Below are 23,872 nucleotides of genomic sequence, written 5' to 3'. Positions count from 1 at the left end.
AGGATACTCTTCACCACTAGCATAACCACCATCGCCATCACCACCCAGTCACTCCTTTTCTATCTCTTTCTTTTATCCCATATAACCAGCGACGTGCGCGCACCAATAAAACGAAAAACATCACCCGCACACTTTACAATGCCTCCGAATTTGCATAATTTCGCGTAATCTCCGCCATTTTGGGTCTCTCGCGATTTAAAATCCAAGTGCTCTACCTCTTCTTTACTCCCAGTCTCCAGCGGCAAGTTGCTGTGCGTTGTTGTTGTTGTTATTGTGTGCAAGAGACACTACTAAACTAAACCACCCAGTGTCTTTTTAGCCGAAGAAGAGAGACAGAAAGAGTGAGTTAGCAGAGAAGCGGGATACCAGGAAGAATTTATATTCTCCAGAAGAGCTTTCCCCCGAACGCTTTTATCGCGGCGTCGCGCAGGCACTTTGTCTCCACGAGAATGCTTCCGTAAATAAAAATAAATGGCTTCAAGAGCAAGACAGCTATAGATCTGGAAAATATAACGCAGTTACACATATATCCTCATATACATACACACATATAAAAATAATAACAAGTAAAGACAATATACTTTTCCATGATCAAACTAAATCTCACAGTCCCATGTTAGATTTAAATTACACTGCACGCTATTCTCTCATTATAATCAGTGTACCTGAATATATATACCTATGTGAGAAATACTGTTTATGATATATGTGTATGACTTGTTTAGTGGTAGCGTGCCCAATATAAGTACCTAGTTGACGATTAATCGACTCTCCGTTGGTTATTTTACAGCATGTGAGTCATTAGTTCTCATGCTTAAACTATTATCAAGTTTCTATATTACGTATTCATATATATACACATATGTTTATACATACGTATAATATAATAATGCAGGGCCTATCGGTAAATCCATTTACCCATTGGTTATTATTCCACTGGCATAATCATGTAGATATACTCATTATCGGTTGAATAGGCGTTTGCTTGACAGCCGTCATTTGCACTATTTATCATATTGTTCACACGTCTTTTGTATTTTTTAAAAGCCAAACAGCGGGAAAAAAAGATAAAATACTAATCTATGATAATTTACTTCTGATTATTTTCTACAAAAATTTGGTTTTAATTTTTTAAAAATAACTCCTGGCTTTGTTACAGGGATTTTATTTTCTATGTTCTGTTGAGCTGCTATTATTTATAAATAAATAATACAGCAATAATAAATAGCGCATTGATGATAGCAAGATTTGCCATATGTCGACATGTGGATAGTTGGCTCGCGTGCGGTTTGCTCGGAGGCTTTTTAAAATTCACGGCGTCTCACGTGAGCTCAAAGACCCGTCATCGAGCTGTTAACAATCGCTCGAAGCGATTCAATTAAACTACTCGGTTCCCTGGTGTTAATATAACATGAGCTCGAAAAAACCTATAAACGCTCTTACTCTTATTCTTTGTTACATCGCGCGGCATTTCACCGGTTTTTAGTGGGACCCGAGAGCGTAAAAAAAAACGTTTATATAAAAAGTTTCGATAATTTGTTTTATGCCCGCAATATCGCACGTTTGTTAATAATGAGCTGTTTTAAATTGTTGAGGACTAAACAACTGTTGGAACGCTTGCTAGCTCATCATCGTCATTACGATAGTAATAATAATAATAATAATAATAATAATAATAATAATAATAATAATAATAATAATAATAATAATAATGATAAAGTAAATAAAGAGAGAAAATTCAAGAGCTGTATTTCTAACCGCAGGGGGGAGGAAAGTATATTCAGTGGTGGCTGGATAAATTACCTGGAAGTTTACCAATTCGACATTTGTTTTTTTTCTATTTTTTATTAATTTTTTTTTGCTGATTTTTATTTTTACTTTATTTATTTATTTAGGTTTTATTCTTAGTACGGGAACGAAGCGCGCACGAGTAGGATAAAAAAAAGGTGAGCCAGAAGTAGGGAGAAACTGATAATCTTGGAAGGGGCTTTTTAAATTGGCTTCTTTGACGCCAACGTGCCGGGATGAGTTTCATATCAGAATAATTTTCGAGACCCCCTCCCGCCTTTCTTTCACAATTTACTTTTTTCTTTTAACTTTTTTAACCATTTTTTTTTTTTACACTCAGTAACAAGAAATAACATCGCTGATTTGTTAAACACAAAATCATCAAGATGTACTTCAGCTACTTTATACGCGATAAATTATTATTATTGTTATTATCATTATTTGTAGTAGTAATTGTGTAAAAAAATTTAATAATTAATATAATAATAACTTCCGGTGTAATAACGCAAATTAAAACAGTATGCGGAGATAAAGTGTTGGCTGGAATTATTAAAAATCCACACTTAGAGGCTTATTAAATTCAATGGACATTATTATTGTTATTGTTATTGTTATTTTAATATTTAATACTCGAGTGAAAAGAAAGTTAAGTGAGGATTTCTCAAAACAAACTAAGATTGGCGCGTGATTAATGCTAGAAAATGAAATTACAGTCAGTAAAGTTGGTGGTAAGTTTATGTATACATACATACAAATGTATATAAATATATGTGTATTATAGTTGAGAAGCTAACCGGGAAGATGGGTAAAATAAAGTAATTGTTGCCATTACTTCAAGTAAGAACGCGCGTGTTTTGCTTGCCAGTGAGCGTGAGCACAGAATGTGCGCAAACGCAAATGCAGTAATACCACGGAATTATGAGCGTTTGTGTGCATATATTTATGTATTATATACTTATATCTATACATATACATATATATGTGTACATAGATAAATATAATGAGGGTGTATGTGCATGTGTGCTCACTCTGTGAGAACCTGGGCAATTATGAGTTACATTCAGATCACAATCCACCATGAGTTTATAACTAATTAATTTAGATGTCTCAATTGCTCTTATTAATTGTTATATATAATAACGTTCTTATTATTCATAGGCACACATCATACATAATCGTTAAACTATAAATATATATATACATATATATATTTATTTTATTAATAAATTGTAATTAAAACGCAGTAGCTGTGAGCAAGCAGAGTTAAAAACAAAAATTCAACCTGAATAATTAAGTTTACTAAAAATAATTGACGTTTGTGATCGGTTGTCACTCTGAAACTCCAGGGCTCGAATCCCGGCTTAAGTTTTTTTTGTACTAAGGAAAGTCACTAAAAAGGTGACCGACTATGGCGACCGCGAAAAAGGAAAAGTCTTAAACCCGAATTTCTAAAAGATGGAGGTAGAATTTCGGTCCATGATCATGGGAATCGCGGAAACTATTCATGGTCTTCCCATAACTTAGCAGGGATTTGAAGTAGATTTTTAATTGAGTTCATTTTATATTATTGTTTGCAAGTGATTTAGTTTCAGAATATAAAAATATGTCTATACACAGAAAAAAGAGAATTTCCTGGTACAAGAAAAATTTTTCATTACGAAACGGAAGTAAAAATTTTCTTAGGACTAGAAAGAAATTTTTTTTCGCCTCAACAAAATTTTTGTTTTTAATTCATGATGCAAAAAATTTCTAGGGCCAAGTGAAAATTTTCTTGGGGCGAGTAAAAATTTTTACCCCAAGAAATATTTTTTTTCTGTGTAAGTTTCGAGCGTCAGTGGACGACAATGACATTTTGTGGCCATTAAAAAAAAAAAAGATATCAGTTTTTTTGAATGATTACTAACGTTAGAGAATAAGAATATGTAAAAATAAAAAAAACATATGATAATAATTGAAGTTGTCGGTTATAAGCTAAGACACTAATAAAACAATAAAATAAAAATGAAAAGCAGTCCTCGGATGTAGAGCTATTGTATTATTATTATATCTTTGAGGAAATGGTATAGCAGGATTATAAACGTATATACAACCGTGATTACAAACATACGTCGCTCTCACTTTCCTCCTGGGAAAGTTTACGCACTGAGCGTGTTAATTATAATGCAAGTTAAGTAATGGCGATATTGCGAGCTATTAACGTGTATTCCGGTACAAGAAAAATCACGAAGCCTTCGTGACAATGTATATGTGAAAAATAATATATAATGATATAAGAGCATATAAATACAATAATAATTAATCCACAAATAGCAGGAAGATCTATCTCTATATACATATATGTAAGTCAATTATATTAAATGTATAAGGTGACATGACGATGACGGCGATTAAAATAAATATGAAGGCTAGAGAAGCGTGAATTGAAACAATAAAGAATTCATAGGAACAAGTTGAGATCGATAGTGATAATCGCGAGTCGGGATTAACACGTCTCAGGCGTTAAGCCGAAATGTTAAGTAACCAATGAGAGTCAATTTAGTTTAAGTTGCTAGAGAGTTAAATGTTTGTGAGAATTATACACACGTATACATATACATATATATTTATATATATGAGTAATAATATACTGTGTTTATATTATGGATAAATGTATATGTATATTAGAACCGGCAGTAAGTCTATGGCTTCTTTGCACGACAGGCCAATAAACCGTTTCCACGGTGAACAGCGCGACTATAAAATGCTAATTTACCTTTTTTTTAGCAGGATGTTAGTTCGTTTTCAAACGGATTTCATGATCTCTGGGTTCACGTAAATATTTCCTGTGTCGATACGATGATCACTCGAGAGCTGAATAAAAAGTAATAAACAATAAACAAATAATAAAATGAAACAATAATGATATGTTTATATTATTGTTGTACCGTGGAATTAAATCTTTTACTTTGGATAATACGTTATTGTCACGTCGCTTATTTTTATCAGCATCAGAAGAATTTACAGGATCGAGATACGGGCATTCACGCGCGTTCAACCCTTAGGCAATTTATCTCCTAAAGGAGAGAATGAGGAAAAATTAATAATTAAATTGAATTAAAATCCTTTTGTAAAATGGAATTATGTGTACGTACATATATATGTATGAATGTATATAGAGATGGATGAGCAAGCAAGTGTAGTTGGGACTTAAACGACACGGGCTTTATTTGCAAGTAATTTTCACTCGCGATACCGAAAAAAATTTGAAAATAATGCATTAGTATTAATCATATCTCCATCACAATCATCGTCTCTCCTTTAACGTTCAACAACCCTCTTCAAGCTCACTCTCTACCGTCTTCGCGTCTCCGACCTCAGTCAATGAGACTTGATAATAACTTTCGTTCAAGTGTATATTAATGTGTATATATATCTATATAAGTTGCCACGACCATCATCGATCATCGCTAAGAGTCACCGATAATTTACGTAATTATTAAAAATATTTTATTACGATGAATTTTTATTATTTTTTTTTTTTTTATCTAATCTCCAGTTGTCATTTTTTAGACTTTTTCAGCGGCGCTAATCCATCTCCGTACTCGGAAATATTTAGCATCCGCGAGCGTTTCAATGCGCTGGCACCGAGTCCATGTTCCTTGGATTGTTTTTGCTGCTTTATTCTCTCAGTTCTGAAATTGTAAAGACATTTTTTTTTTAATAATATAAATTACGTGAGTAAATTCAAAAATTTCAGTTGGTAAAATAAAATAACTGGGTAATGGGAAATGATTGTTTTTAAAAAATTCCAGAGTTGCACTTTCAGGGCTGAATTAGTCCCACTGGAGTGGGATAGACTCATCTCATCTTTATTATTAAAACTCGGTAATTTTTATGATTCGATGTAAACGACATGTGGTCCACATTGGGGGGTGCCCGACGGCGGTGAGGACAGGACATTATAATGAGAAATTGACAAAAAATGATTCGCTTCAAAGTGAGATTATAGCGGTGAGTAGAGCGTGACTACCAACGGCCGTGCCGAATTATTTTATTTCTCATATATTCTCATCCATTTTTTGTCAGTATTAATTCTGAAAAACCTTTAAGACTATGTTAGAGTTATACTCAACGACATCACACGGTCATCATATATCTGTACCGCCTACGGTTAAATTGTTGGGACTCAGTATCCCCAATTCAGCGAGCAGACAAAAAGATTCAGTAGTAATATACCGGGTAGATCATTAAATAAAATAAATAAAAGTATCATCAGTTATTGTCTGGTGGATGACAAGCTGACGTTTAAATTTTTCCAACCGTTTTCCCGGGTAATTCAGCAACCGTGTGATAATAATAATTATAATATATACTTGGATTATCCCAGGTGACAAGCGTTACGGAGAGTAAAAAATAGTGAGCCAACGCGGATGAGAATCGCAGTTGGCTCTGGACAGAACAAATAGTGACGAAGCTGAGGTATATAGACACGGGGGTTTGTGGAGTCGTGCATACAACCGAGTTTCCGTAAATGACCGAGTTACTAAGCCGGAAGTGGTGGTCGCATCAGTCTGTTTAATAGCCGTATTGTATAATTATGAACAATGGAGAGACCTCGAGAACGCCAGAGAACGGCATCAACGATGCTTATGAGTGGGGAGGACGGTCAGCAAGTGCGAATCCGAGTATTCACGTTCACATTGACTACAAATGTGATACCAAGTGCAAGCTCTGACTGAAGAGGACAACTGGGAGGGAGGGAGAGACAGGGAGAGGTGGATAAATAGTGGCGACCTATGGCTGCTACCATACGACATCATGTCCATTTGTCGTACATGACGAATGACACCTTGACGCTTTTCACATTACTCTAGTTTAGTACCACCCTAAGCTCAAGTTTCAAACTCTCTCTGTCTCTCCCTGGCTGTTTATTCTCGGTATTGTAACGACCCATGAATCCTTTATTAATAAGCAACAGATTTACTGTCACTAACTCAGAAACTGAATTAAACTACTGTACAGAAGATACTTTACCTCTCATTAGACAATCTGTTGTTGTGAACCGGCTTCTCTGGATTTTTTTCCCGAAACTGTTTGTTGACGGAACCTATTCGCTGAGGCGGATCTCTCAGAGCGAAACTCTTGGCATAGTGACCCAAGTGAAGGGTTTTACGGTCGAAGATATCCCGCATATCCCGGGGATAGCTCGTGTAGAAACGCATCCAAGACGCATAAGCTGAAAAATAAAACATTAGAGCTCAAGTAAAGAAAAAAAATGAATATATTTTTATTCTGACATCTATCGGATGTCTTAAAGCGCGAGGTTCGTGGCAAAAAATAGCTATTATACGAGCAGCAATATTTCCAAGACTCGGTTACTTCTGTCTCTCCTCTCGTTCTTTATTTTATTATATTATATTATATATATACTAATCCTGAAGAAGTCACTAAGTATAAAAGGGAATAAATGTTTTTCTCCATTTAACACATAAATCTAGCGAAGGCGGTGACGAGGGCGGTAATGCCGAGAGATAAAAAGAGAAAGAGTGAGAGTGATGGGTGGAGAAGCCTCACAGCGCCGGGTAAGCATTGTTCCTAAGTGATGTAACTGCGTCTTATTGTATTTGTATCCTGTATCGTATTGTTAAGACTCTCTTCGCCACAAAGCGTAAGTGGTTTCGGCGGAAGCCACATTCAGTGGTTAGATTGTGTCGGTCCTCACACCCACTACTTCTCTATATCCCAATACACCAACAGCAGCAACAACAACAACAACAACAACAACGACAACCTTCCCTAGCACTGCAAAAAACGTTCGTGCTCTTAAACCACACTCAGTAACTTGTTATTAAGTCCAATCAGATCTACTCGTTTTATTCTATGACACGTCTGTAAAAAGTTATTCCATAAATAAATCATTTGAGAAATATTATAAAACAATTTTCGTGTCAGCGGCAACACTAATGAGCTAAAAATGGATAAATAAATAAGTTAAGAAAAAAAAATTAACATGGAACGAGTGTAGTTCACACTCGATAATAAGTTAAGGGTGTGAGGACATGTATGGACACGGGGGTTGAGTGGATGAATCCCTTGGCTTAGTGGCGAGGGATCGAAACCCAGGGGGTTGTTCTATAGAGCAATACTTGTTATTAAGGGCTGTTCAGCTCTATTGGGGTGATAATATTACGAATTAGCGAGATTTCCACTCTACGCCTTTAGGTGGTAATGCTACTGCTATTACTTGGACTAAAACTAAAACCACCACAAGCGATATCACATTGAATTAATTTAAGAGCAAATTATATTACCACTAATAGTGTATAACTCGGACTAACAACAACTTTCATATGGTATTTCATCATATTCTATATATCCAAGGACGTATCGATGACTTTGCTAAATATTTTTTTTAATAGACCACAACAATTGGATAATAAATTTAATCTAAATGGAGTTTTATAGATTTTTCCCAGAGCCATGACAAATTGTTAATTTTTATGTGTGTGTGTGAGAGAGTATAGAGATTGACTGGCAATTTTTATTCCCACGAATAGCTTCGGGCAATTAATCTATCAGTCATTTGTAGTGTGTAGAGAAATGGTCAAGTGGTTTGCCGTGTAGCGTCAGTCAACAAAATCCTCAACTGTTAATGCTTTTAAAAAGTGTGGCTAACCTTCGTGTAAAAATCCGATCCAACCACTAACAATTTCAGCACCCGAATGCCCTTTCAACGAGATTTACGATCCGAAAATTTTATCTCGGATGCCGAGCGAAGGGCCCGAGCCAACTAACCGAAGGCTCCGTAATTTGAGGGAGGAATTATTTTAATATACGTCAATTCAGTACATATATAACACCCTACTGAACGAATTCGAGTGGTCGCATAATAGATTTATTATTACAGCAAATAAATTCCTCCTTGTAACAACCCTAATAGAGTAACTATGGCTTGACAAACAAGATCATCCCTCCTTGCTCATATACTATGTAAATATGACTGCAAGAAGCGAAAAAAATTTAAGAGAAGGAGGCAAATGTGCATGAATGAGAGACATTAATTTATATGTATATAGTGCGCAGCGTATGGGGTGAGTTTATATGCCAGGAGGGTGACATAAATATTGGCTCAGCCCCTTAACATCCGAGTCACCCGACTTTACTTTCTGATCAAACGAAATCAGACTATTTCCAACACTTGATTACACATTTACGTTAATATTTTTATTAGATCCTCACCCTTGCAAGCCGCGGCGTGTAGCTTACTGTCATTCAACACGAAATTCTCAAATTTATTCTGTAGATTTGTGGCGGCTTCTTGGACGGTGTTTTGTCGGGACAGGGGCCCCATCAGCCTTAGCAATATGTCATCCATGTCCTCTTGTTTGATACGTATCTTACGTGACTCTAGCATGCGGACAAATTCTATTTCCGGCGGCGTCAGAAAAATAATTGCCGTCCCTGCGGTACCTGCGCGAGCCGTACGTCCGATCCGATGGACATAATCGCGCGCTGATAGAGGTCCAGTGTACTGAATTACACTGTCTACTTTCGGCAAATCTAAGCCACGAGCTGCCACATCCTGTAACATTAAAAAAAAAAAAAACATTATTTTATTTATTACATACGAGAGGATAATGATGAAGTCTATTTTCCCGTTAGTTTGTTTTAACATTTGTTTAAATATCTTATAGACTGAAAGGATTATTTGTTTTTTTTTTTGCCGGTGACCAACACAACCCGCTCGAGATATATAATGCCTGCTGAGGACTCCAACGGTGAACGTTTGAAAGCGAGCTCGTCCTTCAACCGCTCTCTATGTTTGGCTAGCTAATGATTTAATGTCGCGAGCATATGAGACTCCACTTGATGGCCCGAAAAGTCTCTTAGCAGTAGGGGGGCACGTCCAGTGGATACTAAAATTCTTTCACGGAACGATTATACATCAATATCTATATAAATTTTTTTTTATTTATTTATTTGTATATTATAAAACTTCTTTTTTATTAAACTTAAATTACAATATTTTACTTTACTACTATTTATTTTATTTTTTACTCCGATTAAATTAATTCAATGGGTGCTACGCTCTTGGTCTAAATTGCGGCGCCAGTTGAATGAGACTCAGCGGTTGGCTGCGCTCTTTGCCAAAGAGTACAAGTGATTATGACAACGTACGTTAATATGTGTACTTTTATCAACTATTAAATTAAATACTCTTGTATAAATAATCCGCGACATTTATTTTATATCGCGATGGTCACACCGTATATTTAATTAACTTTTGTTTTTTTTTATTTAGCCGCTAATTTTTACCGTGACCGTGTGGTAAGTAAATATTACTATAAATTGGCAAAAAATGTCCATGTAAACTCACCGTGCTGAGAAGAACTCCGGTACGAGACTGTCTAAAAGTCTTAAAGACTTCCGTTCTTTCTTTTTGCGTCATGTTACCGTGTAATTTATAAAATTCAACATCTACGAGAGGATCTGAGTCTTCGTCGTCTTCATCGTCCAGTTTAGTGAGTACTGAAGACAAAATATTTGTGTAATAATCGACCATGTCTTGCGTAGCCATGAAGACTAAAATTTTGTGTTGACCTGCGCGCTAAAAAACAAATTCAATTAATATAAATTACAAAAAAAATAATCTAATAAAATTTACCTTACAAAGACCGACAATGGCAGCACTCAGCGTAACCATTTTTAATTTTGGCGGGATAACAACGTAACTCTGAGTGACACTTTGGGGTACAATCAAATCTTCATTGATATCAGACATATTTCCAGATGAATTTTTTAAATTGTCTTCAGCGGCATCGATAAACATCGGGTTCGTCATCGTAAGACCAGCGAGTTTTTCAACGGCACTTGTCAAAGTTGCTGACAATAAAATTGTCTGTCTGCCATTTTTAACACTTGGACTTTTATTTTCTTCACTATCACTTTTCTCTGATTTATTTTTGTCACTTATTTTTTTAACTTTTTTCTGTTTAATTGGAGATTCTTCAGAATCATTATCACTGTCTGTTGCTGAATGATACTCTTGACTATCTTCTTCTTCTTCTTTTTCTTCTTCTTCTTGATTTTTTTCTTCTACCGCGGGTTCATTGTCTTGCTCAATTCCATCATCAAACTTTTTAATGGTGTTCTGACGCAACATTTTCATCGGATCATATCCAGTATTATCGTCTGGCTGCGATACATTTAATGCAGATACAATTCTACCAGAAAAAAAAGTTTATTTATTTATTAATTATATTTAATGACAACAAAGCGATGGAGCAAAATAAATTACAAGGTGACTGGGTACAATAAAGTACCTATTAAATAAATATAAAAATACCACCTACTCTGATATATCTTTTTCGTAACCCATGTCGAGCATGCGATCAGCTTCATCCAACACCAAACACTTGACATCATTCATTTTCAAGGCTTCGGTGTGCTTTATATGATCCAATAATCTACCTGGTGTCGCTACTAAAATAGTACATCCACGTCTCAATCTAGCTTTCTCAGCTTTCCGCTTTTCTCCACCGACTAAATATCCCGGGACAATCCACGTGTAAGGCTAAAATATTATTTATTTTTGTTGTTATTAAAGCCACTCTTAGACACTACCCTCCACTTTTTTTAAATTTTCAATGACTTTCAACTGTCAGCGCATTTAAATTTTATCAATTAATTAAAATAAAATTGAAAGTGTTAATTGAAAAAAGGAAAATTTTGCTGAGATATAGATTTAAAAAAAAATTACTTACAGTTGACATCAATTAGGAGTTAAACAAAATTTAAAAAATAAATTTCAGTAAAATCTTCTTGTCAATTTTAAAATTAAAATTTTTAAATTTTGTAGGCTAAAATTTACTCAAAAAAATTTCATTTCACTCCTTATTGATAACAACTCTAAATAATTTTTCTGTGACAGTTCAAAGTCTTTGTGTATTTAAAAAAAAAGGGGGGGGGGACTGCCTGAGAATGCGCTTAAAATTTATAAACTATTGAATAAATCTTTACCTTAATGAGTTTCAAAAAGCACTCGTAAGTCTGCAGAGCTAATTCACGAGTCGGTACAACAACCAAAGCTTTCAATCCGTCATTCCTTGATAATTTTGGTCTTATTTTATGCAACGACTCAACAATTGGCAGCGCGTAGGTCAGAGTTTTACCAGAACCCGTTTGTGATCTAATTAAGATATCATTTCCGGTAAAAATTTTAGGAATCGCTTTTTGCTGGACTGTTGTCGCGTGAACTATTTTCATATTTTGTTCTAAATTTGACACCTAAAAGTAAATTTTTAATTAAGGAAACTAAAAATAATTTATTGAGTGATAAAATAATTAATAAAAAAATGAATGATAACTAACTGCATATGGATGAAGACCAAGTTCAGTAAATGTGACTTTACTAAAAACTGGTTCATTAACCGGCTTAACAAGTCTCTGTCCAATTTTCGGAATCTCTGGATTATTTCCAAACAGCGATGATATTTTTCCAGACGGTTTATTATTATAAACTCGTTCTCTATCAGGTTTTTTTTCATGCCCACTATTATTTTTAAACTTTGATTTATCATTTAAATTTTTTCTATCGCCATAATTATTTTTATCCGAGTTTTTATCAAAACTTTTCACTTCAAAACTCTTGTTTTTTTCTTCTTGCGACTTATCAGTAACAGTTGAATTTATTAACAAATTAAAATTAGATTTATCATCATATTTTTTATTATAAATATCAACCAAAGATTTCCCAGATTTATTGTCAACTTTCGGTTTAGCTAAAATTGTTTTCAAACCCGTTGTCGATGGTTTAACAAAAGATACGAGCTCACTATCCTTACTCTCTTTATCTTTGTCTTTACTATTTTTTAAAATCCCACTTAATTTTTTACTAGACTCCACATTGGTGGCTGCAAGTTTAGCCCGGTTTTTATTCTGAGCAACAATTGCCGCCAATGATTTTTGTTTTACTCTTTTATTACTTTTATTACTCGAATCTTCATTTGAATTTTTTAATTTCTTGTCAGTTTTAACTGAATCTTTATTTAAATTTTTATTTTTCGTTACCTGTATTAATTTATACACAATTATTAATTAATAAACTTTAATATTAAATACCTAAGTGTGAATTTAGCTGACAATTTTTAATTTTTTAAATAAATAAATAAAATGTAAGCAGAATAAAAGTAATCCTTTAGTTAGCAGACAATTTTTGTTTTTTTTTTCTCAACAATTCAATTTAAAAAAATAGAAAACTAAAAAAATGCACATGTAGAAAATTTAAGAATCTTCAAGTGCAATTTTCTAAAATTTTTTTTTTTTTTAATTTAACATTTGTAAAAAAATCCCAAAAGATTAAACGTCAGCTACTTTCAGTTTCAAGAATAATAATTTAAAAATGCGTATCAAGATATTTAAAAAAACAGTGCGCGCACTTTTTTAAAATTTAATTACTTTAATTAATTAATTTAAAATTTATAAATTGTTGCATATCAACAATTATTTAAATAATTATTTAACATGAGTGTAAATGTAGCTGATGGGGGAATTTTTTAAATTTTTGAATAAATGCATATTTAAATAAATAAAAAATCAGTGCGCGTATTTTTTAAAATTTCATTAGTTTAATTAATTAATTTATTAATTTCCATGCCTGCTATATTACTTATTATTCAAAAACAATGTTTAACCTCTAAACTTACCTTCGATACTTGGGACTTTTCTGACAAGCCAGAAACATTTAACACAATACTCATATTTCCACCGGTCATTTAAACACTTCCGCTAATTTTTTAAAATATTATAAATATTTATAAATCAATAAATAGTTAAATAAATTCAAATAAACAACACTAGGGCAACAACACGTGGATAACACGCCGAACAAGTACTGACTTACATCAGCTGAGCCAACGCATGCGCACTCGATACAAAGTTCGCTCCGATTTCAAATTATTAAAAAAAAAAAGAAAGTTGCGAAAATCTTAATTATTAATTTATAAATTATTCAAATTATTATGAAAAAAGATGGCGGCCATGTCTATGATCCTCAATAAAAAAAAAAAATAAATAAAAATATGCACATGTAGAAAATTTAAAAAATTACAAGTGCATTTTTTAAAAATAATTTTTTTTTGTAATTCATCTTTTTTAAAAAAATTAAAAAATTATTAGACAGCTAACCAGTGTCATCCAACTTTGGATAACTGAATGACATTAAGACAAATAAAATGTCATAAATGATTAATTATATTTTTAAATACAAAGACAGGTGTTTTGTATTGTGATAATGACACAATAAAATGTGTAAATAAATATATAAATAAATATATAAGAAAATGACCGCAAGTTCCCTGAGTTGTATTGCAGGAAACTTTTTTTTTATTAGTCAAAAAAATATAAATATTTATATTAAAATCTTATAATAATAAATATAAGTGATTATTATAATATCTATGTATCTGTATCATTAAACTGTGGATCCATTATATTATTAAAGTTGCGTGTGGGCCATGTGGTATTTACACTTCTTACTAGAATCATTATCACCGCTTGGTGTCCTCCAAATCAGTCGCATTGAATAGAATAAAAGTTTGTCATTCGTTTAACAGTTGTGATGCGAAGGTGTGTAATTAATTTTAATACATTGTCATACCTTGAGTATTACATTTTACTGGCCATTAATTTTTCCTATGTTTCATTCTGCAAAAAGTGAATTTTATTTTATTTTATTATTATTTCTTTTTACTGTTAATTAAATTTATAAAATGAGTAATTTGTGTTGTGTGAGTTTAACAATTGCTGCTAGAATAATTGCGGCATTGGGATTGGTATGTAGAAAATTATTTTCTTACATTTAATTTCAATATATTACATTCATTTAATGACAGTTAATTTATTTATAAATAGTAATATTTATTTTTTTTAGTCAATTTCAATTCTTATGATCAATGTGGTTATGAGCGCATTTTTTGTTAAAAATGAACCAGATGATTTTTACTCGACAATCAAAACTTGGACTATATTAGGACTACACTGGACACAGTATATTAAAAATTTTAAATTATGTAATGAAGGTAAATTTTGTTTATCAAAGCGTAATAAAGTGAAAGTAATTATCTAGACTCGGATTATCTGACGGTTGATTTTTTAAAAATATTTATTTTAAATCTACGCAGCTACGGATGACGGAAAATTTTTTATCGTCCTTGTAAACTTTATAATTTAAAAGTTAAATAGCTTTTAAAATATAAATAAACTATTTTTTTACTCTATGATTTTTTTTAGAGGTCATACTTTTATTTATTTTCACAAATTCTAATTACTGTCAGTTTTTTTTAAATTATTCAAATTTACTCAGCATAAATCGCTAGAAATATATAGTTTCTTTTTTTATTTTTTACTGTATATGACAGTAACTAGTTTTAGAAATTTTTAAAAATACTCGAGCTAAAAAAAAATTCATGAGCAATAATTAGTTTCAATATTTTTTTTTTAATTATAAGAAAAATTAAAAAAAAAATCTTTTGAAATATAGATGATTTTTATTTAATTTAAAAAATTGAATGAAACTGAAATTAGCTGACGTCTAATAATTTTTGGATTTTTTTACAAACGATAAATTATAAAAAAAAAATATTTGAAAAAATTGCACTTGTAGTTTTTTAAATTTTCTATATGTGCATATTTTTATTTTTTATTTTTTTGTAATTGATTTGAAAAAAAAAAAAAAAACAAATCAAAAAATTGTTAATTGTCTGCTGGTTTCAGGATCATAAAAATTTAATAGTTAAAAAATTTTTTTCAAAAAATCAGAGCCGCATTCAGATAAATTTAAATAACGAATAAAATTTCTGTTTCAGTTCAAGCTGTTTTTTTTAGTTTTCTAAGTTACGCATTTCTATTATTAATATCTTGTACATTACTCGCGTTCGCAACAATAGTAGTAAGTATTAAAAATAATAAATTTTTCTTTACGTTAAAAAATAATTCAAGAAAGTAAAATAATATTTAAATGATATGATATCATAATTATCTGTTTACTTAATCTAGAGAAAACCAAACTGTGCGTTACCATGGATGTATTTACAAATTATCAGTATAGCCGATCAAATAACAGCTTTGGTAATTCATTTAACAGCTTATTCGAATTCTAATAATACCCAGACATCACCTTTATACTGGCATTCTTCATTATCCAGTGTCTTTCTCTGTAAGTATAAGTTCCATTCTAATGATTCAAATATTTAAAAAAAAAAACTTCAACTCAAATTTTTTATCATTTTCTTTTTTTCAGTACTATCAACTTACTTTTGGATGATTGTTTTCTCAGCTCGCGAAAGCTGGCTAGGAAATCATATTCGTACGACAGTTAATTTTGACAATTTAAATCCGACAATAGAAGATAATTTACCGCGTGATTCAAATTTACCAAAGACTCCGTCATATCTGGCACAAAGTGCAACGTTTTTTCAACCGACTTCTCCGGATAATCTTAACTCGAAAGCCAACATAGTATAAAATTAAATAATATTTGTATATATTTATAAAATAACATTAATTAGTCTGATGATAATTATTAACTGCAATATAAAATTTTTATAAGGCTCGTGACTTTTAATTAAAAGATTATAAATTATAATAAAAAATATCTAGCTCTCTTAATGTATATATATATATGAAAAAATATTATACCATAAAAACTAAATGTGTCAGTCAAACAAGTAGTTCTTTATCTGTAAATAGCGATTACTTTTTCCGTCTCATTAAACTTGATAATTTTTATTTCAATATTAATTTTTAAAATTTCTCTTGGTTTATTGTATATTTTTAAATATCAACTATAATTATAAAATAAATTATTGTAAATGTAAATAACATAAATGTATAGATGATTATGATGGACGATAAACTCAAGTTCAGTGGTAGATTTTTTTTTTTTACAATTGAATATATAAAAATATTCTTAGTCACGATAAATCAAGGCGGACATACAACTAATAGCGTGTATCAAATGTGCGTGATCGTTGAAGCATGATAGCATAGAAAATATGAGAAATGTCTGCATTTTACGTCAAAATACTTTTAAACTCTTAAAATTTTTCCGATATATATGTATGAATTTTTAATGCCATTATTTAACATACTGTAAAAAATTTGCGGACAAAATCCGGAGTAAAATCCGGTTTTTTTTTATTTAATATCCTTGGAGTGAAATTTACTCCGAAGAGAGTTTATTTCAATATCGAAACTCTGAATCAGAGTCAATGCGAATTTAAATAAAATCCAGATCACAAATTTACTCCCGATTTTTTACAGTGTAACGTTGACGATTAATATATAAAATAACTTGAAAATTGACATCGAAATGTAAACTTGAATAATAAAATTATTTACCTTTGGATAAGATTATAAATAGTTATTATTAGTCATTATTATTGATGTGCAAACAAAATTTTAATTTATGTGTATTCTTCCACGTGTACTATGACTTATCTTATCAATTGTATACGGCGTATAGTGAACTTTAAATTAAATTGTAACATTCACTTTTTAAAAATAAAAAATTGTCGGAATAAAAATAAAATTTATTTTTCTCCAGAAATATACATGTGATTTTTTTTCATCCACAAAAAAAAAATGTATTGAAAAAAAGTGTTTTCATTTTTGCGCATGTGATTCCTTCTTGATCCACACGTATGTCTTGTCAATACCACATTTTATTATTCGTATCAGAACGATCAGTGCCGTCATGAAATGGAAAAACTTTATCAAAATTCATAGCCGGGTATATACTCAACTCTCTGCTTACTCGCACGTGTTCGGTTGCTTGGTTCTGATACAATATATACGTCCATATATTTGTATATATGTACAACCTGTATATAGTGTATCTGTGTACGTATGTACCAATAGACAGAGGGTTGAAAGAGTGAGAGAGATAGAGAAAAGGCCGCGGTTGGTTGCTCGTGCTTTTAAAAAGAACTGAGCGAGTCAATTTGTAGTCTGTCGCAAACTTTTAAAACACTAGTTGACAACCAGTCTCTAGTTTACTCTTTCTATCGAGTATAAGGGATTTAAAACTCTGAGTTTCTCGCTCCCACGGTGTACTCTCGACATCCCCGACCCTCTAGTGAGTCCACCCCTCCGTGTCGCGGGAGCCGATGGATTGTAAAATAAAACTAACTTGGCTTTTTCGTGGCCTGGAAACGAAGTACCTACCAAGACTAAATTTCATTCCCGCGAGACTCTTTCTACGAGCTCCACCCGATTCTGTCCTTTTTTTAGCTTCCAATCTTCGCAAGTGTCTATGTCCGAAAAAACTTTTACCCAAAAACATCCAATTACCTTTATATCCATGAAAGCTCCAGCTTCTATAAATATCTCATAAATTGAGACATCTATATATACTTTGTTCTGGTGTTCAACCAAAAGAAAACGAGATTTTTTGAACGAATAAATCGATTTGAACCTCGTGGCAGCAATCAAAAAGACTTGGAACGTCAAGATCTGATCAAAACTCCATTTTCGAAAATCGGACCGAAACCAATAGCTTTCCCTTATTTGAAAGAAAGAAGTTAAAAAAAATGAATATATTGGGAGTAATAAACAATCCAGAGACACTTGACACAATACACTATTGTGTGTTTATGAAAAGCTAGCATAGATGCATTAAGAATAGTAATGAGTAAATAAAAGAATGACTTTGACTTTTGGCATGAAACTTTCAAACGAACGGTCTTTATTGATCCGCGATACTTGAGCGGAACTGAACGGTCCATAAAGCTAACCAATGCTAATACTTCGTATCTCCGCATTGGCGTCGACGTGTCCAGGGGATGAGTTTTGGTTTGTATACATAGCAGCAGCAGTTGTGGCAGTAAGTGTACAGCCACGCAGAATAGCAGAATAACAGAAAATACGATATATATATATATATACATATAGATATATATGTATATATAGCGAGAAAGATACATGAAAATACGAGTAGAGTCACCTCCTCCCGACCGGAATCCGCAATAAACGCGTAACCGAACCTAATTCGTAATGCCGGGCGAGTCATTGTGTGGGTATTGTTGTGGGAAGCGACGAGAAACTGAGAGTGCAAGGGCTTGTGGCCTCTCCCTTGTGACTGCCCGATAAGCATATAAAATCCCTGCTAGGGCTCATCCTATAAACTACCCGAGCTACTCTTTTTCTCTTACTGGCATCAGTGGCACATATATAGACTTATAAAAGAATTAAGTATGACTACTATTACACCGAGAATAATGTAGTAAAAGTAATAATAAAATTGTCCAGAATTAATTAAAATTTATATGTGAATAATCAAGTTTAAGGAAACGGGGGTCCAGCGGTATCCTGTAGAGAATTTTATCTGCCAAAGAGGCCACTGGAATTGGCCAGTGAGTTTCAAGCTTTGAGGTAAATGCCAAGTACACTACACATGTTTATGTGGACTGTAGTTATCATGTGTAGTTTTATTTTACTGTTATTTTATTTTAGATAAAGTCGATGGTGAAATACTGACGACATCAAGTAGCAAATGTATGTTAAGTCAAGGGAGGGACTATTGCTTTTGAATTTATCTGGGGATGTTTATGGCACGTGCTGGGCTTTTTCCGCGACTACGAGGGAAATGGACCTACGGAAGTAAATTTGTGAAGGCGATGAACGATGGACAACAATAGGCCACATTTAATAGTACATTGGTTACAACGGTCTGCGCACATAAACTCTCGAGTTTCGGTGACACGGTACGGCCCATGATTTTCCTTACTAGGAAAGTTAACTTTCTGGATAAAAATAAGGGTAACTGTGTGCGCAGCAACAGCAAGTAATGCCACGGCCTTTAGTACCGTTGAATTTCCCAATAATATAATATAATGTCGACCCAGGAAACTATCCATCGCCAATTGTCCGTAAGCCCGATATAATTCTGTTCAGCTAATACTCCTGCTAATGGTAATAGTGTTGAATTACTCGCTCTAACTATACAAAAAAGTTCATTGGGGCATAAGTAAAAGGCATTAAACTTTAAGTAAGAAGCTAAAATTTATACAAAGTAGTTTGCTAATTTACTGTTGAGTGAGAAAAAAAATATTATGGAGAGAAAAAAAATGAAAACGAGGTGTCGGAGGGATCTCTTTGAACGCGAGTCGGGTGATGTAGCTTGAACGGGCCGCAATTAGGCGGTGCCGGTTCCTCGGCCTGGCTTCGGTATTATGCAAAACAGATTTTAAATTTAGATGCAACGTTGGTGGGTGAAGTGTCCAGAGTATATATACATATATATACCTCTAGGTATACGAGTGTTGATAAAATATATATCCATACACATTTAAATACCGAGAGAGAGAGAGAGAGAGAGGGATAGGAGACAAAGAGTGTGAGGGTGTCGTACGTGGGCTTGGTAGCAGCGTCGACAAATTAGCGCGTTTTAAATCCAATCCAAGCTAAAAGGGGACTACTTTGCATTTCTCGCGTACACCCAACATTTGAGGTGTAAAATATTAAATCCCGACGCCTCTGGCTGGGCGTCGTTGGTACACATATACAGATCCCGCACATCCACATCAGCTTCGCCCTCTGTCTCGCTCCATGCTTCTGACTCTGTTCTGCAGATAGTATGGGGTGGCACTCTCTACGAGTTTACATTTAAATGTAAAAGTGTCGCGAGTGCCGTGGAAAGCTGCTGTTTTGCATTCGAAAGCTCATGATTGCCTCTGAGCTTTGCTTTTGACGTAAAGCACAAGCGCCATCATCCGAAGAGTACTAGCTTGCATGAGAGCTTTATCCGGTAACACCCGGGATAGGATCAGTACCGCCCGTATAACGCCGCGTAGAATACCGGTGAAGGGGAATCGAGGTACCGGAGGAGCGCAGACGACGACTAAAAAACTTACCATTCAAACGGAATATGCCATTATTTCAAGCGAGAGACGTTGCGAAAACTATTCAATTAACTTTACACCACTATCTTCACCTATTACATATATTGCCTGTTATTTTTACGCGCTGCGCTATCTATGCAATAAATAAATGCACAAGCATTACAGATAATGTCGTGATTACAGGTATCCACACCTATAACTCGTCATATCATCGATTATTCTACATATATAAACAAGTTAAATAGTTGTTTGCCAATGCGAATAACGTATTACCTATACATATGTCTATATATATATATATAAATATACATATATGTGTATAGTCATAGCTATTGACCTCAATAGGGCACAAACAATTTATTTTTCAAGGACCTGACAATTCTCGGAAGACTGGCGACACAGCGTGTGTGATATGCGAGGAAGTGGATATAATACCTACGTATATATATATATATATAGATATATATGAGCCTGATGTGGTTATTAAAAAAAATATTTATAAATAAAATACAACAAGAGAATGAGCCTTAGCTATTTTTCTAATATGTTTCTGGTGAGCGCGATAAAAGAGCTTCGTGCAATTTACTATATGATAGATTGTGCTCACGGACAAGTTCCATTACCGAGCTCACTGAATTATTGAGTGGGCAATTTCCCGAGACACGCGGTATCCTGCATCAAAGTGTCAACGTGCGCATTGAGCCTCCTCTTCTGTTGATTTGGTCCCCTCTCGGCCCCTTTCTCAACGTGTGCGCTCATTCGCAGCCTCTAGTATACTATTATACACATATATATATATATATATATATATACTCCGAATCATATGAAACGATGTAGCAACATCCCGCAGCATCCATTCGTCCGTTAAACATTATAATTTAACGATTATTACCCCTTTTACTCATTATTCTTCTACTCGGATAACCTTGAATGTCAGCGAGAAATGATTGATATGATAAAAATTTACCGGTTTCTCTATAAATATAATATCCAATAATTGTTCTATTCTGTCATCAATTTCTCATTTCTTTTAATCTTGGGTTGTTATATATAATTATAAATTAATATAAAAATAACAGGGAATTTTTCTAAGCTGTGGTTTCAAAGCTGTAAAGGACATTTGCATGCAGGATGTGGAATCGCAAGATCATCATGCGAGATTGCGTCCGAGTCTGCAGAATCCCTTGACACAGGACCTGCACATGAGACTACTCTGCAAACAGTAGCAGTGAATATTCGGTAGGTATATATACAGCTACGAGATTTGATGAAGCGATGGAGATTGTTATCTCGCATATACACTCGTCCCTCTGGTTTCTGGTAGTCTCCAGTCCATATGCCAGGCTAATAAGCGCCCTAATAACCAATCCACCCTTCACGACCTGTCACTAAATATTTTTCTCCTCCAACGGTCGTGCTGGGAATTGACCCGCAATTTAAACCAAGACGATGGTCAATAAATTCTTTTTCCCCTGATCTAGACCTCGTCACTCAATCCCATAAGTTGTCCTGAGGATGTTTGTTGTCTTTATGCTCGCCTGTAAAATATAAATAAATAAAAGCTGGATAAATATATTCATCATTGTCCTTTGTAGTGTAACAAGATGACGCTTACATGTATATTTTAAGTAGACCGTATTTTCAGTGCGCGTCAGGACATTATGGAGATGGCGGAGAAAAGCTTTGATAAACACGACAGTCTCTGATCGTTATGCAGATTCACGATGCTGTAAAATGGCGGCAATATCACAACTACCAGTGACTTTATCTCTGTTACTCTCTTTTAAATAGGTATCATCAGCGTCCGTCTCTTTCTGTAGTCTGGTTCTGGGTCTGCGTCGACGAACAGAGAGAGGCCAACCCCGGTGTTATAGCTTGGCAGCCCCTCCGCGTATCCAAGGCTTGAGGCTGGACCCCGCGGGGATACGTGTTTCGGTTTCTCACCCTCTCGACCATGTCCCTCCCACGTTGATTTTCACACCCCGGGTATTGCCTTGCCATTCCCAGTAAACCTATCCTCTCATCCACTTTTCTCTTTCCCATCTCCATCTCCCATCTTTCTACTCTCTCTCTTTTACACCCCAACTTTCTCTCAAAGGGGGTGAATGTACTCTCTCATTCCTACGCGACTGCGCGTACTCGCTAAGAGTAATACACCGGATCTGATTGGAAGACATCCAACAACGCATACACACCAGAGACTGTACACTTTAAGATGTCAAGAGAATCCGTTGTTACCCCGTCTACAGCTCGAGACCCAGCAGATATTTATTTTACAGAATTATCCATAATCCCCTCAATTTAAATCTATAAAAAAAACTCGACTATTTTTATACATATATCCATTATCATATATATACATATATACATAAAAAATGATAATTAATCAGTGAGTAAAATATACACAAGGATAAAAGAGACTCGTTAGCTTCAAGTGTCCTTCTTTAATTCTGTACCATACTCCATCTAGATGTTTTATTCATACTGCATGAGAGCCCACACACACTCAGCACACGGACGCGCAAAAGAGATATTTAAATGTAGCTCTTTTCCGCGGGCCATAAAATATTTCAACACCTCGAAAAATTATTCTTATATGAATTTTGTCAAGGGAATATTTAAAAAATAAATATAGTAAATTATTACTTCGCTCTCTGCTTTAAAAATATTTTACTGTGTCCATATCCATGGCAGTAAATTGACATCCATTATCCATCAATTAATTTATCAATTGCCGGATTGAATGCGAGGTATTTTCACATGGAGTTGATAATTTATTTGTGCAGAGATATGATAATTATGATGACAGAGTTAGTCATTACTTAGTTACGAGAGTTGTGAGAGTTGTGAGATATAAAAACATGTGTGTGCACCTGACCGGGCGTGGTATTTGTGCATTACTCTGGTGCACTACAAGTATCAATAAAGAGCTCGGAATTATAAATAATTATTTAGCTGCGGTAAAATGACAAGTTCAATAGCGAATTATATCAGCGGTGGGTATTTCAACAATGAGCTGTTTATAACGCAGGTTGTTTATAAACATAAGCAGGTAGAAACGAGAGAATTACCCTGACAGTTTAACTATGACAAAAGTACAATAGAATACCTCGTTTCCTGAATATTATACTCTATGTAGCATGCAGCTGTAATTTTTATCCTCACTCATTCACTTACTCTCTCTTTTTTATTCCTCATATATTTAT

At 33.7% G+C, this 23,872-nt stretch overlaps 2 protein-coding genes across 4 annotated transcripts; one reads left to right on the top strand and one right to left on the bottom strand.

Moving 5' to 3' along the window:
• Positions 1 to 3,810: 3,810 nt before the first annotated feature.
• Positions 3,811 to 13,655, bottom strand: LOC103571161 (probable ATP-dependent RNA helicase CG8611). 2 transcript variants are annotated; one of them, XR_008403952.1, is made up of 10 exons: positions 13,473 to 13,655; positions 12,139 to 12,837; positions 11,788 to 12,054; positions 11,121 to 11,341; positions 10,433 to 10,991; positions 10,145 to 10,375; positions 9,007 to 9,349; positions 6,802 to 7,003; positions 4,920 to 5,459; positions 3,811 to 4,841 (listed from the first exon to the last, which is right to left on the bottom strand). XR_008403952.1 is itself a non-coding variant. In XM_053740539.1 (9 exons), the coding sequence occupies exons 1-9, from the start codon at positions 13,539 to 13,541 to the stop codon at positions 5,327 to 5,329; spliced, it is 2,724 nt and encodes a 907-aa protein (XP_053596514.1). In that variant the 5' UTR covers positions 13,542 to 13,655; the 3' UTR covers positions 3,811 to 5,326. The 2 variants fall into 2 exon arrangements, 1 of the variants encoding a protein (XP_053596514.1); XM_053740539.1 differs by having other exon boundaries at positions 3,811 to 5,459.
• Positions 13,656 to 14,256: 601 nt separating this feature from the next.
• Positions 14,257 to 17,336, top strand: LOC103571110 (uncharacterized). Of its 2 annotated transcripts, none has more exons than XM_008549124.3 (5): positions 14,257 to 14,600; positions 14,699 to 14,846; positions 15,633 to 15,715; positions 15,823 to 15,982; positions 16,067 to 17,336. In XM_008549124.3, exons 1-5 carry the CDS (start codon positions 14,538 to 14,540, stop codon positions 16,288 to 16,290), a joined length of 678 nt encoding a protein of 225 aa, XP_008547346.1. In that variant the 5' UTR covers positions 14,257 to 14,537; the 3' UTR covers positions 16,291 to 17,336. The 2 variants fall into 2 exon arrangements, with proteins under 2 accessions (XP_008547346.1, XP_008547347.1); XM_008549125.2 differs by having other exon boundaries at positions 14,535 to 14,600; positions 14,680 to 14,846.
• Positions 17,337 to 23,872: the final 6,536 nt, after the last annotated feature.

The sequence above is a fragment of the Microplitis demolitor genome, chromosome 7 (assembly GCF_026212275.2).
Source record: "Microplitis demolitor isolate Queensland-Clemson2020A chromosome 7, iyMicDemo2.1a, whole genome shotgun sequence".
Lineage (NCBI taxonomy): Eukaryota > Metazoa > Arthropoda > Insecta > Hymenoptera > Braconidae > Microplitis > Microplitis demolitor.
This window is presented reverse-complemented; position numbering and strand designations above follow the sequence as displayed.

Coding starts and splice junctions, on each gene's coding strand:
- LOC103571110 (XM_008549124.3), top strand. CDS start 14,538: ATGAGTAATTTGTGTTGTGTGAGTTTAACAATTGCTGCTAGAATAATT. Junction 14,601..14,698: donor TAATTGCGGCATTGGGATTG/GTATGTAGAAAA, acceptor TATTTTTTTTAG/TCAATTTCAATTCTTATGAT. Junction 14,847..15,632: donor TTTTAAATTATGTAATGAAG/GTAAATTTTGTT, acceptor TTTCTGTTTCAG/TTCAAGCTGTTTTTTTTAGT.
- LOC103571161 (XM_053740539.1), bottom strand. CDS start 13,541: ATGACCGGTGGAAATATGAGTATTGTGTTAAATGTTTCTGGCTTGTCA. Junction 11,342..11,787: donor GCTTTTTGAAACTCATTAAG/GTAAAGATTTAT, acceptor ATAATATTTTAG/CCTTACACGTGGATTGTCCC. Junction 10,376..10,432: donor CCATTGTCGGTCTTTGTAAG/GTAAATTTTATT, acceptor TTTGTTTTTTAG/CGCGCAGGTCAACACAAAAT.